This window comes from Delphinapterus leucas, chromosome 1, assembly GCF_059928025.1.
Source record: "Delphinapterus leucas isolate spDelLeu-1000000601 "Yukka" chromosome 1, BTC_Dleu_Yukka2, whole genome shotgun sequence".
NCBI lineage: Eukaryota > Metazoa > Chordata > Mammalia > Artiodactyla > Monodontidae > Delphinapterus > Delphinapterus leucas.
The window spans coordinates 74,337,370-74,359,256 of record NC_143129.1 but is presented as its reverse complement, the minus strand read 5'-3'; the positions used below and the strand labels follow the sequence as shown (position 1 = coordinate 74,359,256).

The following is a 21,887-nucleotide window of genomic DNA, read 5'->3' as shown; positions in this document are numbered from 1 at the left end:
CCAAAGTCCTTGTGATGGCTCTCATAGCCTTAGAAGATATGGCCCCCTACTTCCTTACTGACCTCATTTCCTATTGCTCTCTCTTACTCTGCTCCTTGATGTTTGACCTTCTTTATATTCCTTGAGCTGCCAGACACAGGGAGTGCTTGTGCAGGATGGCTCTTCATCCAGATATCTGCATGGCTCACTCTTTTACCTCCAACATGTCTTGGCTCTAATGTCATCTTCTCAATGAGGCCTATTATGATCACTCCATTTAAAACTGACCACTGCTTTCTGGCACTTCTGATGCTCCTTATTCTGTTCTAATCTCTCTTTCTCCATAGCACTCGCAGCTTACTGTGTCATTTGTTTATATATTATGTGTACTGTTTATTATTGCTCCCATATTCCCTACCCAGAATGTCAGTTCCATGAGGGCAGGGACCTTTGTTTTGTTCACTGATGTATTTCAAGGGCCTAAAACAGTGTCTCGTATATTATCCCTGGTTAACAAATATTGTTGACTCAGTGAATAAACAACATGACTCTGATATCTTTCTTAACACTGAACCCTAGACAGTTACTCCCAATTAATTGATATTGGCCCATAAGATCAAATCTTTGCCATCCCTAGCCTAGTACATACAGAACAATTGGCCAGTGTTTTTTTAAAAGAAAACCTATATAATTTATATCTTAAAATACCTTTGCACAATTGTAAAACATGTTGGTGTAGCTTACACATCTCTCTGTGTATGTGCCTTTGAAGGAGAGGCACTCCAAAAGGCCCTGAGAATCCATTGGCATTCAGCCTCAGGAGTGTGGTTGTTGCAGAAGAAGTTGTGCTTGGTCTTCTAAATAGTGGCAGAAGAAACTTGTCTCAACAAGTGTAATGGAGCCTAATACAGGGTCTAGAAGTCACAAGATTTAGGTTCTAATCTTAGCTCTGTCACTAACTGTTGTGCAATGCCATTGAATAGTTTTGTTGCTGGACCTCAGTCTAGCTCCAAATGCCATGTTTTTTACCACTAAGCTATAGTGCACACTTGCAGTCACATAGAATTGAAATATGTACTATTTTTCAGTCCATACACAATTAAACCCCATGATTTGACTCACTGAAGATCCTCAGATCATAACTGGTAAACAGTAAAGAGGTCAGTGTGGTTATCTGGGCTTTGTAATGTCCTGAGTCTGCCATCGTCAGGTTGCTGAGCTGCAAGGAATAGGACTCGGTGACATTCAATCGATTTTTCCGCTTTGGGTCAGTCACCCTGTTTAGTGCTTCATTTGGCTCTATGAAGACGGCAGATTTTCCATCATGTAGCCAGGTGATGGACATGATCTTCTCTTCCACAGGAAACTTCAGGGTAAGTGTTACAGACTCCCCCAGGACCCCGTTCACAATCAATGGGGTTGAGCTGGTTTGTGAAACTGTGTTCCCTGTGAACACAGAAAGGAAACTGCTATAACTCTCCTGCCCTCCCCCTGCTCCCCACACCCTTTCTCCATCCTCTGCCAGTCAGTTAGAGCTCTCTGATACTGAAGTCCAGAAATATGATGAAAAGGGAAACGGTTAGGAGGAGTGTTGAAATGGGCAATCACAGAGGCTCCACCCCAGCAAAATGTCTGGCACTCTTGTTTAATGAGTAGTTGGTCCAGATGATCCTGGCAAGTCTACCCTCCCACACTAGCTGGTCACTCCTGAGTCATGGCCGCACTATCTGATCCCAGCTTCTGAGTTATCTGGGCATGAGATAGAGAGGGACAACTATATCAACTCTCTGGCACAGACTTCAAAACCCACAAGTCTTTACTGATGAAATATAATCAAAGCTTGACATTTATTAAATACTTACTGTGTTCAGCATAGTAGGCTTGTGAGATTTAGAGGACTAGTAATAGGAATTTACAGTTCTTATACATTATTTCATTCGACGCTGACAACAATTCTGTGAGGCAGTAGGATGAATATTACCATCTCCATTTATAGAAAGGATCTGAGGCACAGAGAGGTTACCTAGTTTTCCCAGGGTTACCTAGCTAAGGAATAACAGAGTCGGGATTCAGACCCAACTCCTTTGACTCTAACTACTTTGTGCTCTTTCCATGATACCAGAAGATATCTTTTATTCTCCCAAAAGATTATTGTCTAGTAGTTGAGGAGATAAAAACTGATAAGCATAAAAATAATACATTTAACCTCAAAGTAACATACAATGACTATACTCTCATGAGCCTCTCTCAGAGCCATTAATGTTCAAGCAAAAAAGGTGAAATAGTCACAGTCATTCTTAAAGAAGATGTTTCTTTACCATCCTTTGCCAAATTCCTAGCATTTATCATACCATTTTTTGGCCCTCTGTTTACTTGTTTGTCCAGCTGACCATGTCTTAATTATCTTTATATCTCAGCACTGTGCCTAACACAAAGTAGGATATGGAAATGTTTGAGTGAATCAATGAATAGGTAACCATTACCACAACCTCAACCTTCTCAAGATCTCTTAATTCTCAGGAGAGGATCTGAGTAGGGGAGGAAATGTCTCTTAGGATCTTTGTACTCAGCTCCTGCGTGACCTCACACTTCCTCTCTTTTTCTCAAATTGTCACATGCATGCCCATCACATGAACACTGCCATCAATTCCCCCTCTTTACTACATCTTTCCCATCAGCACTTTAACATGCTGTTGTTTGTCATTTGACCATTCTTCCTTCTCAGAATCACATGGGTGAATATCACAAGCAAAATCTTGAGTGAAAAAAGAAAATACAAATACAAATAGAATACAGTGGCATGCTTACATTTATTTAAAGTTAAAAAACAGGCAAAACAAATCTATTATTTTAGAAGTCAGGATAGGGTTACCTTTGAGGAGGAGGGAGGGATAGCAAATAGGAGGGAGCATAGAGGGGGTTTTCTGGGCTGCTGGTAATGTGCCATTCCTTAACCTGTGTCTGGATACACAGATTTATTCATTTTATGATTATTCCTTGAGCTGACACTTAGGATTTGTAATTTTCTCTTTGTATACTATATTTCAGTGAAAGAGGTTAAAACAACAAGAAAAAACAAAACAAAGCAATTACAATGGCCTATGAGGGCCAGAATGATCTGGTCATTTTTCTCTTTTTAGCCTAATTTCCTATAACTCTCCCCCTTATTCCCTTTGCTCACACTATGCTGGCCTGGTCATTCCTTGGACAGGCCAGAGTTGTACACTTGTAATTCCCTCTGCCTAGAATACTCTTCCCCCAGGTGTCCACATGGCTCACTCTTTTGTCTCCATAAGGTCTTTAATGCAAACATCTCCTCTCAAGGAGGCCTTCTGTGACCACGCTTTCCTCACCACAAGCCCTCACTCCTGTGTACTCATTGCCTTTGAATTTGTTTTTCTCTGTAATACTTACTTTCTACCATACTCTGTAATTTGCATATTTGTTTTTTTGTTCTTTTCCCCTTCTATAAGAATGTAAGCTCCATGAAAGCAAGGATTTTTTCTGTCTTGTTCACGGTGCTGGACATTCTTGAACAGTGCTTGGCACAGAGTAGGCACCCAATGAATACTGCTGAGTGAATGAGCACAGCTCCATCCCTTGTTTTGCAGGTTCTCTGCCCAGGATGTTTAGGACCAGTTTCTCTTTGTAACGGGTCTCGGCATACCCTGTGGCCCAAAAACTCTCCAAGAACTGTTCTTCCTTCTCTAGCACAGACCTTTAAGTTTCCTTTGTTGTTATAGATTGAAATCATTCATTTATTTAACAGGCCATTCATTGTACTATTTGCTCAGCTTTATGCCAATTCAGTGAGTAAAAGCCTTAGAAATCATGGCATTCAGACCATACTTATCAGATTCATTTTATGTACCAGTTTCTGGACTGAAGACTGAATATAGAAATGAATAAGACATTATCTGTTCTCTGGACTCACCGTGTGGTAGAGGAGTCTGACAGGTAAACATGTAGCTATGGTGTGGTGAGTTAGGCGTTGACCTAGGATAGGGTTTTCTTCTGCATTGCCCTCACACCACTAATTGCACCCTGCACACTCAATATCGAGGGTTTCTTTCTCTTAGATATAGTTAAAATGTTCTTTTCCTCTATTTTTCATAATCTTGAGGGTAGGGATTATGCTTATTATCTCTGTATTCCTAGCATTTACCACAATTTTGAGCTCAATAAATGTTGAATTGATAGAGATAACTGCTCTATAGGAGCACAAATAGTGAAAATGATGGGGTAGAAAGGGTTGGGGGTTGTCAGGGAACACTTTGCAGAGAAGGTAACATTGTAGTTGGGTTTTGAATAAAAACAAGAAGTTCTCCATTGCTTGATTATTTCAAGAATGCCCGGCTCTTTCTTTGCTCCATTGTTCCCTTTGCCTGAAATACCTTGCTCACATTTTCCCATCTGGTGAGCTCCTATTTATTCTTCAAGGATAAGTTCAAATATCTGTTTGCCTTTGCTTATATTTATGGGGTTTGCATTGGTACAGGGGAGGAGACAGGAGTTTGTGGTTGGAGAAGAGGAGAAGTTATAGAAGGAGGAGAAGGGGTTGGTAGAAGTAATTCCCTGCAAGTCTAAGAAAAAAAAGAAGATAAGAGCCACTGTGCTTAAGGAAGGTGAAGGTAAGAAGTTACTGAAAAAGTTCAAAGGCTCCTCTGAAAGACTTTGGACTCTAGGAGAGCTGCTTTGGGACCCAGATGACGTGGTGTGGCCCAGAAGGCACAAGAAGGCCTTTTTCTCTACTCTGCCTGGGATCAGCACTGATGCTTTGGGAATGTCCTGGGTCAGCATCCTTGGCATGGATATCCACGTTCTCTGCAGAGCATTGAGGTCTTCTGTAAGTGGTTCAGCTGGCTGCAGATTTGGAGGACTAGAACCAGAAGAGACTAAGAATTGGGAGGATGCCTCATGACCTTAACAGAAGGCTGCTTTGGGGGCCTATGGGGAGCATCCCTTATAAGTCACTGGGAGCCACTTGGAGCATGGGGGTGGTGCTGAGGTCCATCCCCTGGTGTGGATGTTCAGTCAGCAGAAATTTGAAGTATGTTTGTTTACATGTTTCACTCACTCTGGAAACATGAGTAATGTATCAGTCAGCTCTTTATGCCCCCAGAATCTGGCCCAGGGAACTTGGAATACTAAATAGGTTGAGATCAGAATGTAAAGTGTCTTGAATGATTATCTGAATGATTTTTTTTGAATATATTAAGAAACATGGAGTATTTTTGAGAAATGCAAAGGAATAAAGAAAGCAGGTAAGGCTGAACTGATTCTGAAAAAGAGAAAAGTCAGAGAAACTTTGGGATATCTAACCTAGGGGAATGGCTTAGGCCTAGGACTGGCTTAGGCCTATCTATAGGAAAAAGAGATGTAGTGGGTTGTTTCAGCTCAGCATGAAACAAGTTCAGAAGGAGGGTAGGGGCTGATTTCTCAAGAGATTTAATAGAGAAGGGAAGAGATATATAAGGCAGGATCTTGAGTAAGACAAGTGAAAATGAAAATACAACACACCAAAACTTACAGGGTGCAGCGAACACAGTGCTCAGAGGGAAAATTTGTTCTTTGAAAAGATCAGGAAGATTGACATAATTTTAGCTAGATTAATTGAGAGAACAATAGAGAAGGCTCAAATTACTAAAATTAGAAATGGAAGAGTGGACATTACTGCAGACCTTATAGAAATAAAAACGATTATAAGAGAATAATATGAATAACTGTATGGTAACAAATTAGATAGCCTAGATGAAATAGACAAATTTCTATAAACAAACAGATTACCAAGACTGACTTAAGAAGAAATAGAAAATCTAAGAGGACCTTTAACAAGTAAAGAGATTGAATCAGTAATCAAAAACCTTCTGGCAAAGAAAAGTCCAGGACCAGATGGCTTCACTGGTGAATTCTACCAAATATTTAAAGAATAATTAATGTCAATATTTCTCAAACACTTCCCCAAAAAAGAAGAGGAGAAAACACTTTCTAATTCATCCTATGAGGCCGGCATTACCTTTACCAAAGCCAAAGATATCATACACACACACACACACACGCATGCACACACAAACTATGGACCATTATCCCTTATAAGCATTGATGTAAAAACCCTCAACAAAATATTAACAAACTGAATCCAGCTGCATATTAAAAGGATTATACACCAAGACTAATTGGAATTTATTTCAGGAATGTAAGAGTGATTCAACATATGAAAATCAATCAATGCAATATGCTACATTAATATAATTAAGGAAAAAAGACACATGATCATCTCAATTAATACAGAAAAAAACATTTAACAAAATCCAACACTGTTTCACACATAAGAATCTAAAAATAGAAGGGAAATTCCTCACCTTGATAAAGGGCATTTGAGAAACCCACATCTAACATTCTATTCAAGAATGGAAGGGACTTCCCTGGTGGTGCAGTGGTTAAGAATCCACCTGCCAATGCAGGGGACATGGGTTCGATCCCTGATCTCAGAAGATCCCACATGCCGTGGAACAACAAAGCCTGTGCACCACAACTACTGAGCCTGTGCTCTAGAGCCCGTGAGCCACAACTACTGAGCCCGTGTGCCACAACTACTGAAGCCTGCATGCCTAGAGCCCGTGCTCCACAACAAGAGAAGCCACTGCAATGAGAAGCCTGCCTACTGCAATGAACAGTAACCCCAGCTCACTGCAACTAGAGAAAGCCCACCCACAGCAACAAAGACCCAATGCAGCCAAAAATAAATAAATAAATAAATAGATTTTTTAAAAAAAGAATGAAAGACTGAAAGCCTTCCACATAAGGCCAGGAACAAGATAACAATACCTACTTTCATCACTTCTATTTAACATTGTACTGGAAGTTCTAGTTACAGCAATTAGACAAGAAAAAGAATAAAAGGTATCTTAATAGGAAAGGAAAAAGTGAAACTATTCCTATTCACAGGTGACGTGATCTTATAGATAGAAAATCCTAAAGAGTCCACAAAAATAGATTGGTGCAAAATGGTGGAGTAGAAGGACATGGGCTCACCTCCTCTTGCAAGAGCACTGAAATCACAACTAACTGCTGAACAACATTGACAGGAGGATGCTGGAACCCACCAAAAAAGATACCCTACATCCAAAGACAAAGGAGAAGCTGCACTGAGACAGTGGGAGGGGCACAATCACGATAAAATCAAATCCCATACCTGCTAGGTGGGCGATCCACAAACTGGAGAACAATTATACCACAAAAGTTCTCCCACTGGAGAGAAGGTTCTGAGCCCAATGTCAGGCTTCCGAGCCTGGGGGTCTGGCAATGGGACTAGGAATCCCCAGGCAATCTGACTTTGAAGATCAGTGGGATTTGATTTCAGGACTTCCAAAGGACTGGGGGAAACAGAGACTCCACTCTTGGAGGTCACACACAAAGTCTTGTGTGCATGAGGACCTGGCTAAAGGAGCAGTGACCCCATAGGAGACTGAACCAAACCTACCTGCTAGTGTTGGAGGGTCTCCTGCAGAGACAGTGGGCAGCTGTGGCTCACTACAGGGACAAGGTCATTGGCAGCAGCAGTTCTGGGAAGTACCCACTGGCGTGAGCCCTCCCAGAGGCTGCCACTAGCCCCACCATATAGCCTGTAGGCTCCAGTGCTGGGTCACCTCAGGACAAACAACAGGGAGGGAGCACAGCCCCACCCAACAGCAGACAAGTGGATTAAAGTTTTACTGAGCACAGGCTCTGCCCACCAGAGCAAGACCCAGTTCTACCCACCTCCAGTCCCTCCTATCAGGAAGCTTGCATAAGCCTCTTGGGTAGTCTCATCCATCAGAAGGCAGACAGCAGAAGCAAGAAGCAAACCTACAGCCTGCAGAACAAAAACCATAGTCACAGAAAGATAGACAAAATGAAAAGGCAGAGGACTATGTCCCAGATGAAGGAACAAGATAAAACCCCAGAAAAACAACAAAATGAAGTGGAGCTAGGCAACCTCCCAGAAAAAGAATTCAGAATAATGATAATGAAGATGATCAAGGATCCTGGAAAAAGAATGGAGGCAAAGATTGAGAAGATGCAAGAAATGTTTAACAAAGACCAAGAAGAACTAAAGAACAGAGATGAACAATATAACAACTGAAGTGTAAACTATACTAGAAGGAATCAATAGCAGAATAACTGAGGCAGAAGAACTATCATTATTCTGAATTCTTTTTCAGGTAGACTGCCTATTTCCTCTTCACTTGTTTGGTCTGGTGGTTTTTACCTTGCTCCTTCATCTGCTGTGTGTTTCTTTGTCTTCTCATTTTGCTTCACTTACTGTGTTTGGGGTCTCCTTTTCACAGGCTGCAAGTCCGTAGTTCCCGTTGTTTTTGGTGTCTGCCCCCAGTGGCCCAGTGGCTAAGGTTGGTTCAGTGGGTTGTGTAGGCTTCCTGGTGGAGGGGACTAGTGCTTGTGTTCTGGTGGATGAGGCTGGATCTAGTCTTTCTGGTGCTGTGTTTTGGGGTGCCTGTGACCTTATTATGATTTTAGGCAGCCTCTCTGCTAATGGATGGGGTTGTGTTCCTGTCTTGGTAGTTGTTTGGCATAGGGTGTCCAGCACTGTATCTTGCTCATCATTGAGTGGAGCTGGGTCTTAGTGTTGAGATGGAGATCTCTGGGAGAGCTTTTGCCGTTTGATATTACATGGAGCTGGGAGATCTCTGGTGGACCAATGTCCTGAACTCAGTTCTCCCACCTCAGAGGCACAGGCCTGACATACGGATGGAGCACCAAGACCCTGCCAGCCACATGGCTCAGAAGAAAAGGGAAAAAAAAAAAAAAAAAGAAAAAGAAAAAAGAAAAAAAAGAAAAGAAAAGATATTAAAATTAAAAATAATTATTAAAAATAAAAAATTATAAAAAAAGAAGAAAGAAAGAAGAGAGCAACAAAAACAAAAAACAAATCCACCAATGATAACAAGTGTTAAAAAACTATACTAAAAAAAACAACAACAAAATAACGGACAGACAGAACCCTAGGACAAATGGTAAAAGCAAAACTATACAGACGAAGTCACACAAAGAAACATACACATACACATTCACAAAAAGAGAAAAAGGAAAAAATCTATCTATCTATCTATCTATCTATCTATCTATAAAAGGAGGAAGAGAGCAACCAAATCAATAAACAAATCTTCCAATGATAATAAACTCTAAATACTAAACTAAGATAAACACAAAGCCAGGATCAAATTAGATGCAGAAAGCAAACCCCAAGTCTACAGTTGCTCCCCAAATCCACCGCCTCAATTTTGGGATGATTTGTTGTCTATTCAGGTATTCCACAGATGCAGGGTACATCAAGTTGACTGTGGAGATATAATCCACTGCTCCTGAGGCGGCTGGAAGAAATTTCCCTTTCTCTTCTTTGTTCGCACAGCTCCTGGGGTTCAGCTTTGGATTTGGCCCCGCCTCTGTGTGTAGGTCACCTGAGGGCATCTGTTCTTCGCTCGGAGAGGACGGGGTTAAAGGAGCCGCTGATTAGGGGGCTCTGACTCACCCAGGGCAGGGGGAGGGAGGGTACGGAATGCCAGGTGAGCCTGCGGCGGCAGAGGCCAGCGTGACGTTGCAGCAGCCTGAGGCGCACCGTGTGTTCTTCTGGGGAAGTTGTCCCTGGATCACGGGACCCTGGCCTGGCGGGCTGCACAGACTCCAGGGAGGGGAGGTGTGGATAGTGACCTGCTTGCACACAGGCTTCTTGGTGGCTGCAGCAGCAGCCTTAGCATCTCATGCCTGTCTCTGGTGTCTGTGTTGATAGCTCGCACCTGTCTCTGGAGCTTATTTAGGGGGTGCTGTGAATCCCCTGTCCTCATGCACCCCTAAACAATGGTCTCTTACCTCGTAGTCAGGTCCAGACATTTTCCCGGACTCCTTCCCTGCTAGCTGTGGAGCACTAGCTCCCTTCAGGCTGTGTTCATGCAGCCAACCCCAGTCCTCTCCCTGGGACCCGACCTCCAAAGCCCGAGCCTCAGCTCCCAGCCTCCACCCACCCCGGCTGGTAAGCAGACAAGCCTGTCAGGCTGGTGAGTGCTGGTTGGCACCGATTCTCTGTGTGGGAATCTCTCCACTTTGCCCTCTGCACCCCTGTTGCTGTGCTCTCCTCCATGGCTCTGAAGCTTCCACCCCCCCCCCGCCCATCCCCCATCTCCACCAGTGAAGGAGCTTCCTAGTGTGTGGAAACTTTTCCTCCTTCACAGCTCCCTCCCAGAGGTGCAGGTCCCTTCCCTATTCTTTTATCTCTGTTTTTTCTTTTTTCTTTTGCCCTACCCAAGAACGTGGGGAGTTTCTTGCCTTTTGGGAAGTCTAAGGTCTTCTGCCAGTGTCAGTAGGTGTTCTGTAGGAGTTGTTCCACATATAGATGTATTTCTGATGTATTTGTGGGGAGGAAGGTGATCTCCACGTCTTACTCCTCCACCATCTTGAAGGTCTCTCTGGCATGATATATTTAAAATGATGGAAGGGAAGAACCTACAATCAAGAATACTCTACCCAGCAAGACTCTCATTCAGATTTGGACAAGAAGTCAAAACCTTTACAGACAAGCAAAAGCTAAGAGAATTCAGCACCACCAGACCAGCCTTGCAACAAATGTTAAAGAAACTCCTCTACGCAGGAAAGAGACTAGCAACTTAAAACAAACAAACAAAACCAATAACCACAAAATAAACTTGCACATATATAGACTGATATATCAAAACCTCATGGGAACAGCAAACCCAAAAACTGCAACTGATACCCACACACAAAAGAAAAAGCAACCCAAACACAACACTAAAGACAGTCATCAAATCACAAGAGAAAAGAGCAAAAGAGGAAGGGAAAAAAAAAGACCAACAAAAACAAACCCAAAACAACTAAGAAAATGGCAATACGAATGCACATATATATATATATATATTTTTTTTTTCTTTGTGGTACACAAACCTCTCACTGTCGTGGCCTCTCCCACTGCAGAGCACAGTCTCCAGACGTGCAGGCTCAGTGGCCATGGCTCACGGGCCCAGCCGCTCTGCGGCATGTGGGATCTTCCCGGACCGGGGCATGAACCCGTGTCCCCTGCATTGGCAGGAGGACTCTCAACCACTGCACCACCAGGGAAGCCCACGAATGCACATATTGATAATTATCTTAAATGTAAATGGGTTAAATATGCCAACCAAAAGACATAGACTGGCTGAATGGATACAAAAACAAGACTTGTATATATGCTGTCTACAAGGGACCCACCTCAGACCTAGGGACACATACAGACTGAAAGTGAGGGGATGGAAGAAGGTATTCAATGCAAATGGAAACCAAAATAAAGCTGGAGTAGCAATACTCATATCAGACAAAATAGACTTTAAAATAAAGACTGTTATAAGAGATAAAGAAGGACACTACACAATGATCAAGGGATCAGTCCAAGAAGATATAACAATTGTAAATATATATGCACCCAACATAGGAGCACCTCAATATATAAGGCAAGTACTAACAGCCATAAAGGGAGAAATCAACAGTAACACGATAATAATGGGGGACTTTAACACCCCACTTTCATCAATGGACAGATCATCCAGACAGAAAATCAATAAGGAAATACAGGCCTTAAATGACACATTAGACCAAATGGACTTAATTTATATTTATAGAGCATTCCATCCAAAAGCAGCAGAATACATATTCTTCTCAAGTGTACATGGAACCTTCTCCAGGATTGACCACATGCTGGGCCACAAGGCAAGCCTCAGTAAATTTAAGAATATTGAAATCATATTAAGCATCTTTTCTGATCACAATGTTATGAGATTAAAAATAAACCACAGGAAAAAAACTATAAAAAACACAAATATGTGGAGGCTAAAAAATATGCTACTAAAGAACAAATGGGGGCTTCCTTGGTGGTGCAGTGGTTGAGAGTCTGCCTGCCATTGCAGGGGACACGGGTTCGTGCCCCGGTCCGGGAAGATCCCACATGCCGTGGAGCAGCTAGGTCCATGAGCCATGGCTGCTGAGCCTGCAAGTCTGGAGCCTGTGCTCTGCAACAGGAGAGGCCACAACAGTGAGAGGCCCGTGTACCGAAAAAAAAAAAAAAAAGAACAAATGGATCGTTAAAGAAATTAAAGAGGAAATTAAAAAATACCTAGAGACAAATGAAAATGAAAGCACAATGATTCAAAACCTATGGGATACCTCAAAAGCCGTTCTAAAAGGGGAGTTTATAGCAATACAATCTTACCTCAGGAAACAATAAAAATCTCAAATGAGCAACCTAACCTTACACCTAAAGCTATTAGAGAAAGAAGAAGAACAACAACAACAAAAAAAACCCCAAAGAGGAAAGAAATCATAAAGATCAGAGCAGAAATAAACAAACAGAGACAAGGAAAACAGTAGCAAAGATCAATGAAACTAAAAGCTGGTTCCTTGAAAAGATAAACAAAATTGATAAACATTTAGCCAGGCTCATCAAGAAGAAAAGGGAGAGGATTCAAAACAATAATATTTGAAATGAAAAAGGAGGAGTTACAAATGACACCACAGAAATACAAAGGATCATAAGAGACTACTACAAGCAACTGTATGCCAATAAAATGGACAACCTGGAAGAAATGGAAAAATTCTTAGAAAGGAACAGTCACCCAAGAATGAACCAGGAAGAAATAGAAAATATGAACAGACCAATCACAAGTACTGAAATGGAAACTGTGATTTAAAAACTCCCAAAGAGCAAAAGTCCAGGACCTGATGGCTTCACAGGCGAATTCAATCAAACATTGAGGGAAGAGCTCACACCTATCCTTCTGAAACTGTTGTGAAAAATTGCAGAGGAAGGAAAATTCCCAAACTCATTCTATGAGGCCACCATCACCCTGACACAAGACAAAGATACCGCAAAAAAGGAAAATTACAGGCCAATATCACTGATGAACATAGACTCAAAAATCCTCAATAAAATACTAGCAATTTGAATCCAACAGTACATTAAAAGGATCATACACCATGATCAAGTGGGATTTATCCCAGGAGTGCAAGGATTTTTCAATATCCACAAATCAACCAGTGTGATACACCACATCAACAAATTGAAGAAAAACACCATGTGATCATCTCAATAGATGCAGAAAAATATTTTGACAAATTCAGCACCCGTTTATGATAAAAACTTCCCAGAAAGTAGGCAAAGAGGGAACATACTGCAACATAATAAAGGCCATATATGACAAAACTATAGCTAACATCATACTCACTGGTGAAAAGCTGAAAGCATTTCCTCTAAGATCAGGAAAAAGACAAGGATGTCCACTCTCACCACTTTCATTCAGCATAGTTTTGGAAGTCCTAGCCATGGCAATCAGAGAAGAAAAAGAAATAAAACTAATCCAAATTGGCAAAGAAGAAGTAAAACTGTCTCTGTTTGCAGATGACATGATACTATACATAGAGAATCGTAAATATGTTACCAGAAAACTACTAGAGATAATCAATGAATTCCGTAAAGTTGCACAATGTAAAATTAATACACAGAAACCTGCTGCATTTCTATATACTAACAATGAAATTCAGAAAGAGAAATCTAAGAAACAATCCCATTTACCACCACATGAAAAAGAATAAAATACCTAGGAATATATCTACCTAAGGAGAGAAAAGACCTGTACTTTGAAAACTGTAAGATACTGATGAAAGAAATCGAAGATGACACAAACAGATGGAAAGATATACCATGTTCTTGGATTGGAGGAATCAGTACTGTTAAAATGACAATACTACCCAAGGCAATCTACAGATTCAATGCAATTCCTATCAAATTACCAATGGCAAGTTTCACAGAACTGGAACAAAGAAAATCTTAATTTGTATGGAAACACAAAAGACCCCAAATATCCAAAACAATCTTGAGAAAGAAAACTAGAGCTGGAAGGATCAGGCTCCTTGACTTCAGACTATACTACAAAGCTACAGTCATCAAAAGAGTATGCTGCTGGCACAAAAATAGAAATATAGATCAATGGAACAGGATGGAAAGCCCAGAAATAAACCCACACACCTATGGTCAATTAATCTATGACAAAGGAGGCAAGACTACACAATGGTGGAAAGACGGTTTCTTCAACAAACGGTGTTGGGAAAACTGGACAGCTACATGTGAAAAAATGAAATCAGATAATTCTTTAACACCATACACAAAAATAAACTCAAAATGGATTAAAGGCCTAACCTATAAAACTCCTAGAGGAAAACATAGGCAGAACACTCTCTGACATAAATCACAGCAATATCTTTTTTGATCCATCTCTCAGAATAATGGAAATAAAAACAAAAATAAATGAATGGGACCTAATTAAACTTAAAAGATTTTGCACAGAAAAGGGAACCATAAACAAAATGAAAATACAACACACATATTGGGAGAAAATATTTACAAATGATGTGACCAACAAGGGATTAGTCTCCAAAATTTACAAACAGCTCACAAGGCTTAATATCATCAAAACAAACAACCCAATTTAAAAAAATGTGCAGAAGACCTAAATAGACATTTCTCCAAAGAAGACATACAGATGGCCAACAGGCACATGAAACGATGCTCAACATTGCTAATTATTAGAGAAATGCAAATCAAAACTACAAGACATCACCTCACACCAGTCAAAATGGCTATCATCAAAAAATCCACAAACAATAAATGCTGGAGAGGGTGTGTAGAGAAGGGAACCCTCTTACACTGTTGGTGGGAATGTAAACTGGTACAGCCACTGTGAAGAACAGTATGGAAGTTCCTTAAAAAACTAAAAATACAGCTACCATATGACTCTGCAATCCCACTCCTGGGGATATATCCAGAGAAAAACATGGTCTGAAAGGATACATGTACCCCAATGTTCATTGAGGCACTGTTTACAATAGCTAAGACATGGAAGCAACCTAAATGTCCATCAACAGAGCAATGGATAAAGAAGATGTGGTATATATATACGATGGAATATTACTCAGACATTAAAAAGAATGAAATAATGCCATTTGCAGCAAAATAGATGGACCTAGAGAATGTCATACAGAGTGAAGTAAGTCAGACAGAGGAAGAAAAATATTGTATGATATCCCTTATATGCAGAATCTAAACAGAAATGATACAAATGGACTTATTTACAAAACAGAAACAGACTCACAGACTTAGAAAATGAACTTATGGTTACTGGGGGGAAGGATCAGGGGAAGGGATAGTCAGGGAGTTTGGGACCGACATGTTCACACTGCTATATTAAAAATGGATAACCAACAAGGACCTACTGTATTACACAGGGAACTCTGCTCAATGTTATGTGGCAGCCTGGATGGGAGGGAAGTTTGGGTGAGAATGGTTACATGTATATGTATGGCTGACTGAGTCCCTTTGCTGTGCACCTGAACCTATCACAACACTGTTAATCAGCTACACTTCAATATAAAACAAAAAGTATATATAGAAAAAAAAGAATCCACAAAAAATCTATCAGAGCTAATAAATGAATTAAGCAAAGTTGTAGCACAGAAGATCAATTTACAAAACTTTACAATTACAACACGTATTTTTACAATTGTAAATTTACAATTGTATAGTTTAAATTTGTATTTTACAAATACACATTGTATTTTTATTATTTTAATTAATTAATTAATTAATTAATTTTTTACACATTGTATTTTTAAACACTAGCAATGAACAATCTGAAAAGGAAATTAGGAGAACAATTCCGTACATAATAACATCTAAAATAATTAAATATCTATGAATAATTTAGCCAAGGAGATTCAAGACTTATATGCTGAAAACTATGAAACGTTTTGAAAGAAATTAAAGAGTACCTAAATAAATGGAAAGACATCCTATGTTCATGGATTGTAGGATTTAAGATTAAGTATTTGGCAATACTACCCAAAGCAAGTTACAGATTCAGTTCAATCTCTATCAAAATTCCAACGACTTTTGTGACTTTCTTTTTCATAAATAGAAAAGCCATTCTTCAAATTCATATGGAATTGTAAGAGACCCCAAATAGCCAAAACTATATTGAAAAATAAAAACAAATTGAAGAACTCGCACTTCCCAATTTAGAAATTTTCACAGCTACATTAATCACATGCCAGTGCATTGCTGGTATCAGGATAGACATATAGATGTCTATATGGAATTGAATTGAGAGTTCATAAATAAACCCATACATTTATGGACAATTAATTTTTGACAAGAATGCCAAGATCTTTCAATGGGGAAAGAATGTTTGCTTCAATAAATAGTGCTGGGACAACCGGATGTCTATAAACAAAAGAATGAAGTTGAACACCTCCCTCACACCTATACAAAAATCAACTCAAAATGTTTCAATAACTAAATATGAAAGCAAAACATTATGAAACTCTTAGAAGAAAACATAGGTGTAAATTTACATGATCTTGGATTTGGCAATGAATTCTTAGATATCACAACAAAAATGTGAGCAGGAGAAGAAAAAATAGATAAATTAGACTTCATCAAAATTAAAAACTTTTGTGCATCAAAGGACATTATCAGGTAATGAAAATAAAACTTACAGAATAGGAGAAAATATTTTTAAATCATATATCTGATAAGGGTCTAGTATTCAACGTAGTTAAACAGATCTTATAGCTCAAAAAAAAGAAAGACAAATAATCCAATCAAAAAGGGACAAAGGACTTGAATAGACATTTCTCCAAAGAAAATATACAAATGGCCAATAAGCACATGAAAAGATGCTCAATATCATTTGCTGTTAGGGAAATGCAAATCAAAACCACAATACACTTTACATGTATTAAGATGGTGATTAATAATGATAACAACAATAATAATAGTAAATAATTGGAAAATAAGTTTTGGTAAGGATGTGGAGAAATTAGAACCCTTATACATTGCTGGTGGGATTGTAAACTGGTACAGCCACTGTGGAAAAAACTATTTAGTGATCCCTCAAAAAATTAAGTACAACATTACCATATGATCCAGCAATTTCATTCCTGGTTATATACCCAGAAGAATTGAAAACAATACTTGTCCAAAAGTCTTCATAATAGAACTATTTGCAAAAGCCAAAAGGTGGAAACAACACAAATGTCCATCTGTAGATGAGTGGATAAATAAATATGGTACACACATACAATGGAATATTATTCAGCAATAAAGAGGAACAAAGTACTGATACATGTTACAATATGAATAAACATTGAAAACATTGTACTAAGTGAAAGAAGTCAGACATAAAAAGTCACATGTTGCATGACTTCATTTATAGGAAATATTCAGATAGGTAAACCCATTGAGCCAGAAAGCAGATTGGTGTTTTAAGAGGGATAGGGGGAAGGAGAAATGAGAAGTGATTGTTTAATGGGTACAAGGTTTCCTTTTGGGGTGACTAAATGTTTTGGAGCAACAGAAGTGGTGGTTGCCCAACATTGTGAATTTACTAAATGTCACTGAATTGTACATTTTAATATTATTATTTTGTTTTGTGAATTTCACCTTAATGAAAAAAAAGAAAGACAAAAATTTTGTGTGCACATGGAGACACAACTGAGGCTAGATCTGTAGTGGGAGACTGAAAATTGGGAGGTGTGGAAGGCTGGTAGTCCAGTGGGCACAGACCACAGATTCTGAGAGGTGGAAAGACACAGTTGCCTTTGAGGATAGTGACAAAATATAAACAACTCTCTGCCTGTGGTGAGCAACAATAAACATTTGAAGGTGTGGATGGTTAGTAAGAAGTAGATAATGCTGCTCAGGGGAAGGGGAGTCATCGGATTACAATCTCTTAGCAGAAGAGCCTGTAAGTTTTTGACTCAAAACGTCAGAATCATTTGGTTGGCCCATGTGTATTGGCTGTACATATATTTCCTACCACTGTTCTCTCTTCAGCATCAGAATACCTGTATCTGCTTCCTGCAAACACACTTGAAGAATTTGTTCTTATTTCTCCATCCCTCCAACCCCACTGTGACTAAAGTCTCATGAGTGTGGTTCATGAAGCAGCATTGGGGTTGCCTGGGAGCTTGTTATAAATGCAGAATCTTAGTCTCCATTCCAGAATCAGCACTATAATAAGATTTCCTAATAATTTGTATGCATATTGACATTTGATAAGTAAGTTCCCACCTATAAAGAATAAAACGGGGAAGCAAATGAGATTCATTTTCTCCAGGGCATGATAATGTCTGATTTCAGTTATACCAATTGGGATTCTTTCTTAACATGGTTTATCTTTTCAGATACATTTCTTAAAAGGAGCAAGTTATGGTGTCCAGCCCCTTGAAAGAATGTAGGCTGGCATGAGTCATCTTCCTTCATGCTTGTTTTCAAGACTGATTTTATTTGTGCCATACTCTTGTCACAGTAGTTTTCTTTCCCTTCCTTAATCACTCCAAACTCTTCCCTGCACCAGGGCCTTCGCACATGTAATTCCCACTGCTTTGAATGCTTCTTCATTAGACTCCTCCCCTGTTTGACTTCTCACACTCCTTAAATATCAGAGGAGATGCTACCTTTCCAGGAAATCCATTCCACATCACCTCATCCAAAGCAGATCCTCTTGTTTTTCTCTGCAATGGTACTGAAACCAAGAAGGACACTGTGGGGACTCCTGGGCATGGAAGGCTTTATGTCCCCCATTTCTTGTTTGTAGGGAATAGACTCCAGCCTCCATGACCTTCCCTGAGTTCCTAAGGGCGGATTAGAATAGTTGCTAATCAAGGAAGAGAGGGGATGCAGAGACGAGAGAGGAGCAGCCAAGAAAATATAGTGCAACCTCGGGGCAGAGTCCTGGTTCCGCCTCAAGGGTTAAACAGCAATATCTTTGAGCTCTTCTGCAGAACTAAAACCCCCAAAATGGAATATATCAGCATTCTTCATTCCAGATTAAGGAACCAGAGAAGCTCTTCAAGAAGACCACCTGAGGCCAGATTAAAGGAACCATAGAAACTCATCAGATTACCTGAGATCAAATTGAAGGAGTGCAGGTCCTGCACACACCCTAATCTTATCAGCAACCCCAACCTTGAACCGTTGCTATAAAACTCCTCACCAGGGCTTCCCTGGTGGTGCAGTGGTTGGGAGTCCGCCTGCCGATGCAGGGGACATGGGTTCGTGCCCCAGTCCGGGAGGGTCCCACATGCCACGGAGCGGCTGGGCCCGTGGGCCATGGCTGCTGGGCCTGCGCGTCAGGAGCCTGTGCTCCACGGCGGGAGAGGCCACAGCAGTGAGAGGCCCGCATACCACAGAAAAAAAACCCCAAAAAACTCCTCACCAAATGGTCCCAGGTTGGGACACACAGTTTTTGAGGACAGGAGCCTGCTGTGTCTCCCTTGTCTGGCAAAGCAATAAAGCTACACTTTTCTATTTCACCTAAAACTCTGTCTCTGAGATTCAATTCAGCACCAGTGTACAGAAGCCAAGTTTTTGGCATCAATACCCTGCTTATTTTCTTCCTAGTATCACAGTTTATAATTATATATACATTTATGTGAATATATAACTGTGTATAAACTAACTAGCAGAGTAAAGTGGTTATGAATACAGACTCTGGAGCCAGGTTCCCTGATTTCTAACCCTGGAAATCACATTCAAGCATGTTTCTTTTCTGCACCATCCCCACTTCCCCCATAACAGTGTGACATTAAGCAAGTTACTTAAGTGTTGTATGCCTTCTTTACTCTTCCTTAAAGTGAGGATAGTGTATATTTCATAGGGCCCTATGAGAAGTATTGATGGGAATGAGGAGAAGCAGGGGAATTTTAACCTGAGGACGTTCAGAACATTTAATTCTAGAGATGGGTTCAATTTTGCAAGTAGGCAAAGACACGGGTCTCTGCTCCCATGCTGGGGAGTGGCTCTTGAATGTGTAAGTAAATTCTCCCTCTTTCTACATCTTATACTTATTTCCCAAGTTTCTGTCCTTACACTTTTCTCCTTAACTTCATTTATTACTTCTATGCTGTGACTTCTAAGCTTCCAGCCTCAGCTCTACCTCCAGTCCTAAATTTCCAGCTGCTTTCAGGAAATCTTCTCATGGATATCACACTAACATCTTAAAATTAGTAGCTCCAAAATAGAAATCACCTTCTCTTCATGGCTGCTCCCTCATCCCCGCAACTTTGTAACCTTCTTTGGCTACCCTGAAATTTCACCCCCCCCAATATTTCATATCTCCTTTCCCTGCTTGATTTATTTCCTTCTTATCATTTATCACTATCAAATATACTATTTCACTTATTTATCTTGTTTATAGTTTGTCTCCCCCGCTAAAAAGTTAACTCCACGAGAGCAGGAATTTTTGCCTCCTTTGTTCATGGTGTATCCCCAGGAACTAGAACAGTGCCAGGCATCCAGTAGGTGCTCAATGAATATTTATTGGATGACAGTGAATTCTCTTCCCCCCTAATTCCCATTGCCAGTTAATCTAGTTAATTCTACATCTATGATGATTTTTGCTTCTGTCCTTCTTCCTCTTGTGCTGCTACCGTGTTTATTCAACTGTCACTGTTCCTCAAAAATATTGCAAGAGCTTGCCACCTACTGTCTAATGAAATTTGGGCAAGTTATTCAAAAAGGGGATAATAATAGTATAGACTCATAGAACTATCATAAGGCTTATGTATATGATGTATGTACAATATTTGACCCAGTTTCTGGAACAGTATGAGCCCTCAATGAATATTAACTATTTTTATCTGCTACCCTGGGCTAGTTCTGGGCTAGCTTTCCTGTTTTGTCTTCTGCCCCATCCTATACTTTGGCCCCAGCTGACCACTTGTGGTTCTCCAAACCTGACATGAACCTTCATGCTTTCCATGGAATGGACAGCAGGGACTGAGAAGCAGGCAGGATCAGATAATTCCTTTCTGTCTGCCAAATTGGGTGCTGCTGGACTAGATAGCCCCTGATTTGCATCAAAGGAAAGGAAAGCTGGAGAACGCTTTTTATCACAGTAAGCAAAAACTGAGAGGACTATTTCTAGTGTTTTAGTTGGGTTCAGAAATTTCAGCTAAGCCCAACCATAGAGTTTCAATATTTCCAATGAAGATCGTGAGGCTCAGGAGGAACGTGTAACCTACCTGTGATACCACAGTGAGTGAGAAGGCCTCTTAACTTTAGGTCTCTTTATATCACAACATGCTGGTCATAAAACCCAAAGAGTCTTGTCTCATAAAAGCACATTTACCATGCCCCAGCAGATAATTCACTTAAATGAAAGCACAGTTGAAGCTCTTAACTCTGAACCATCTCAGGCCATAAGCTTTTAGGTTGAGAGGCAATGGCAGTTTATCAGGCACCACTGTGAGCCCCACCGGATCCCTTGGCAGAGAGACAGACAGACACCTATAAATAGGTGATTTAGATTGAGCAAGCTGCACAAAACCAGGAGTGACTCATGACTACATGGGTCCGCTTCAGCATTTACCTGGGCCAAGGCAGGAGACAAGCGTGAGAGACTGGAGCAGCCAGATCATGCTCTTAGCAGTGGAGAATGGTGCTGGAGACCTCAAGGCAGTCAATGTTCTTGGCATTCTCTCATAGACTGAAAGTGCTTCTACTGAAACTGCCCTCTTCCTCTCAGAGGCGTGGCAAGGCTTTCTTCCCCCATACAAAGAGTTCCAGTTTTATTTTATTACTCTACTTATTTTTTTTCTGAGCAAAGTGCAAAAATCTTGTGTGTGATGTGAATTGGAATTTTCACTATCTATATCCTTTTTTCTTTCTTTTGTATGGTAGTAAAACAACCTAAATTACATATTGTGGTTATGCAACCTAAAATTAACTGGGTTTTTTTTTGAATTTTATTTTATTTTTTTATACAGCAGGTTCTTATTAGTTATCCATTTTATACATATTAGTGTATATATGT

General features: G+C 40.2%; 1 protein-coding gene across 8 annotated transcripts in view; it reads right to left on the bottom strand.

Moving 5' to 3' along the window:
* Positions 1-21,667, bottom strand: part of SLAMF6 (SLAM family member 6) — a 30,346-nt gene extending 8,679 nt beyond the window's left edge. For 3 of the 8 annotated variants that reach the window (XR_002642722.3, XR_016393478.1, XM_089912731.1), the window contains exons 1-2: positions 21,444-21,662; positions 1,102-1,425 (exon numbers count right to left, since the gene is read on the bottom strand). Coding sequence is in view for 5 of the 8 variants with exons in the window: in XM_089912731.1 (XP_089768857.1) it covers positions 1,102-1,425; positions 21,444-21,549 (430 nt within the window). In the remaining 3 variants the exon portion in view is untranslated. Of the gene's footprint in view, positions 1-1,101; positions 1,426-7,740; positions 7,835-21,443 lie in introns of all 8 variants that reach the window. The other 5 variants (XM_089912736.1, XR_016393473.1, XM_089912738.1 and 2 more) reach the window with 5 other exon arrangements.
* Between the last annotated feature and the right edge of the window lie 220 nt (positions 21,668-21,887).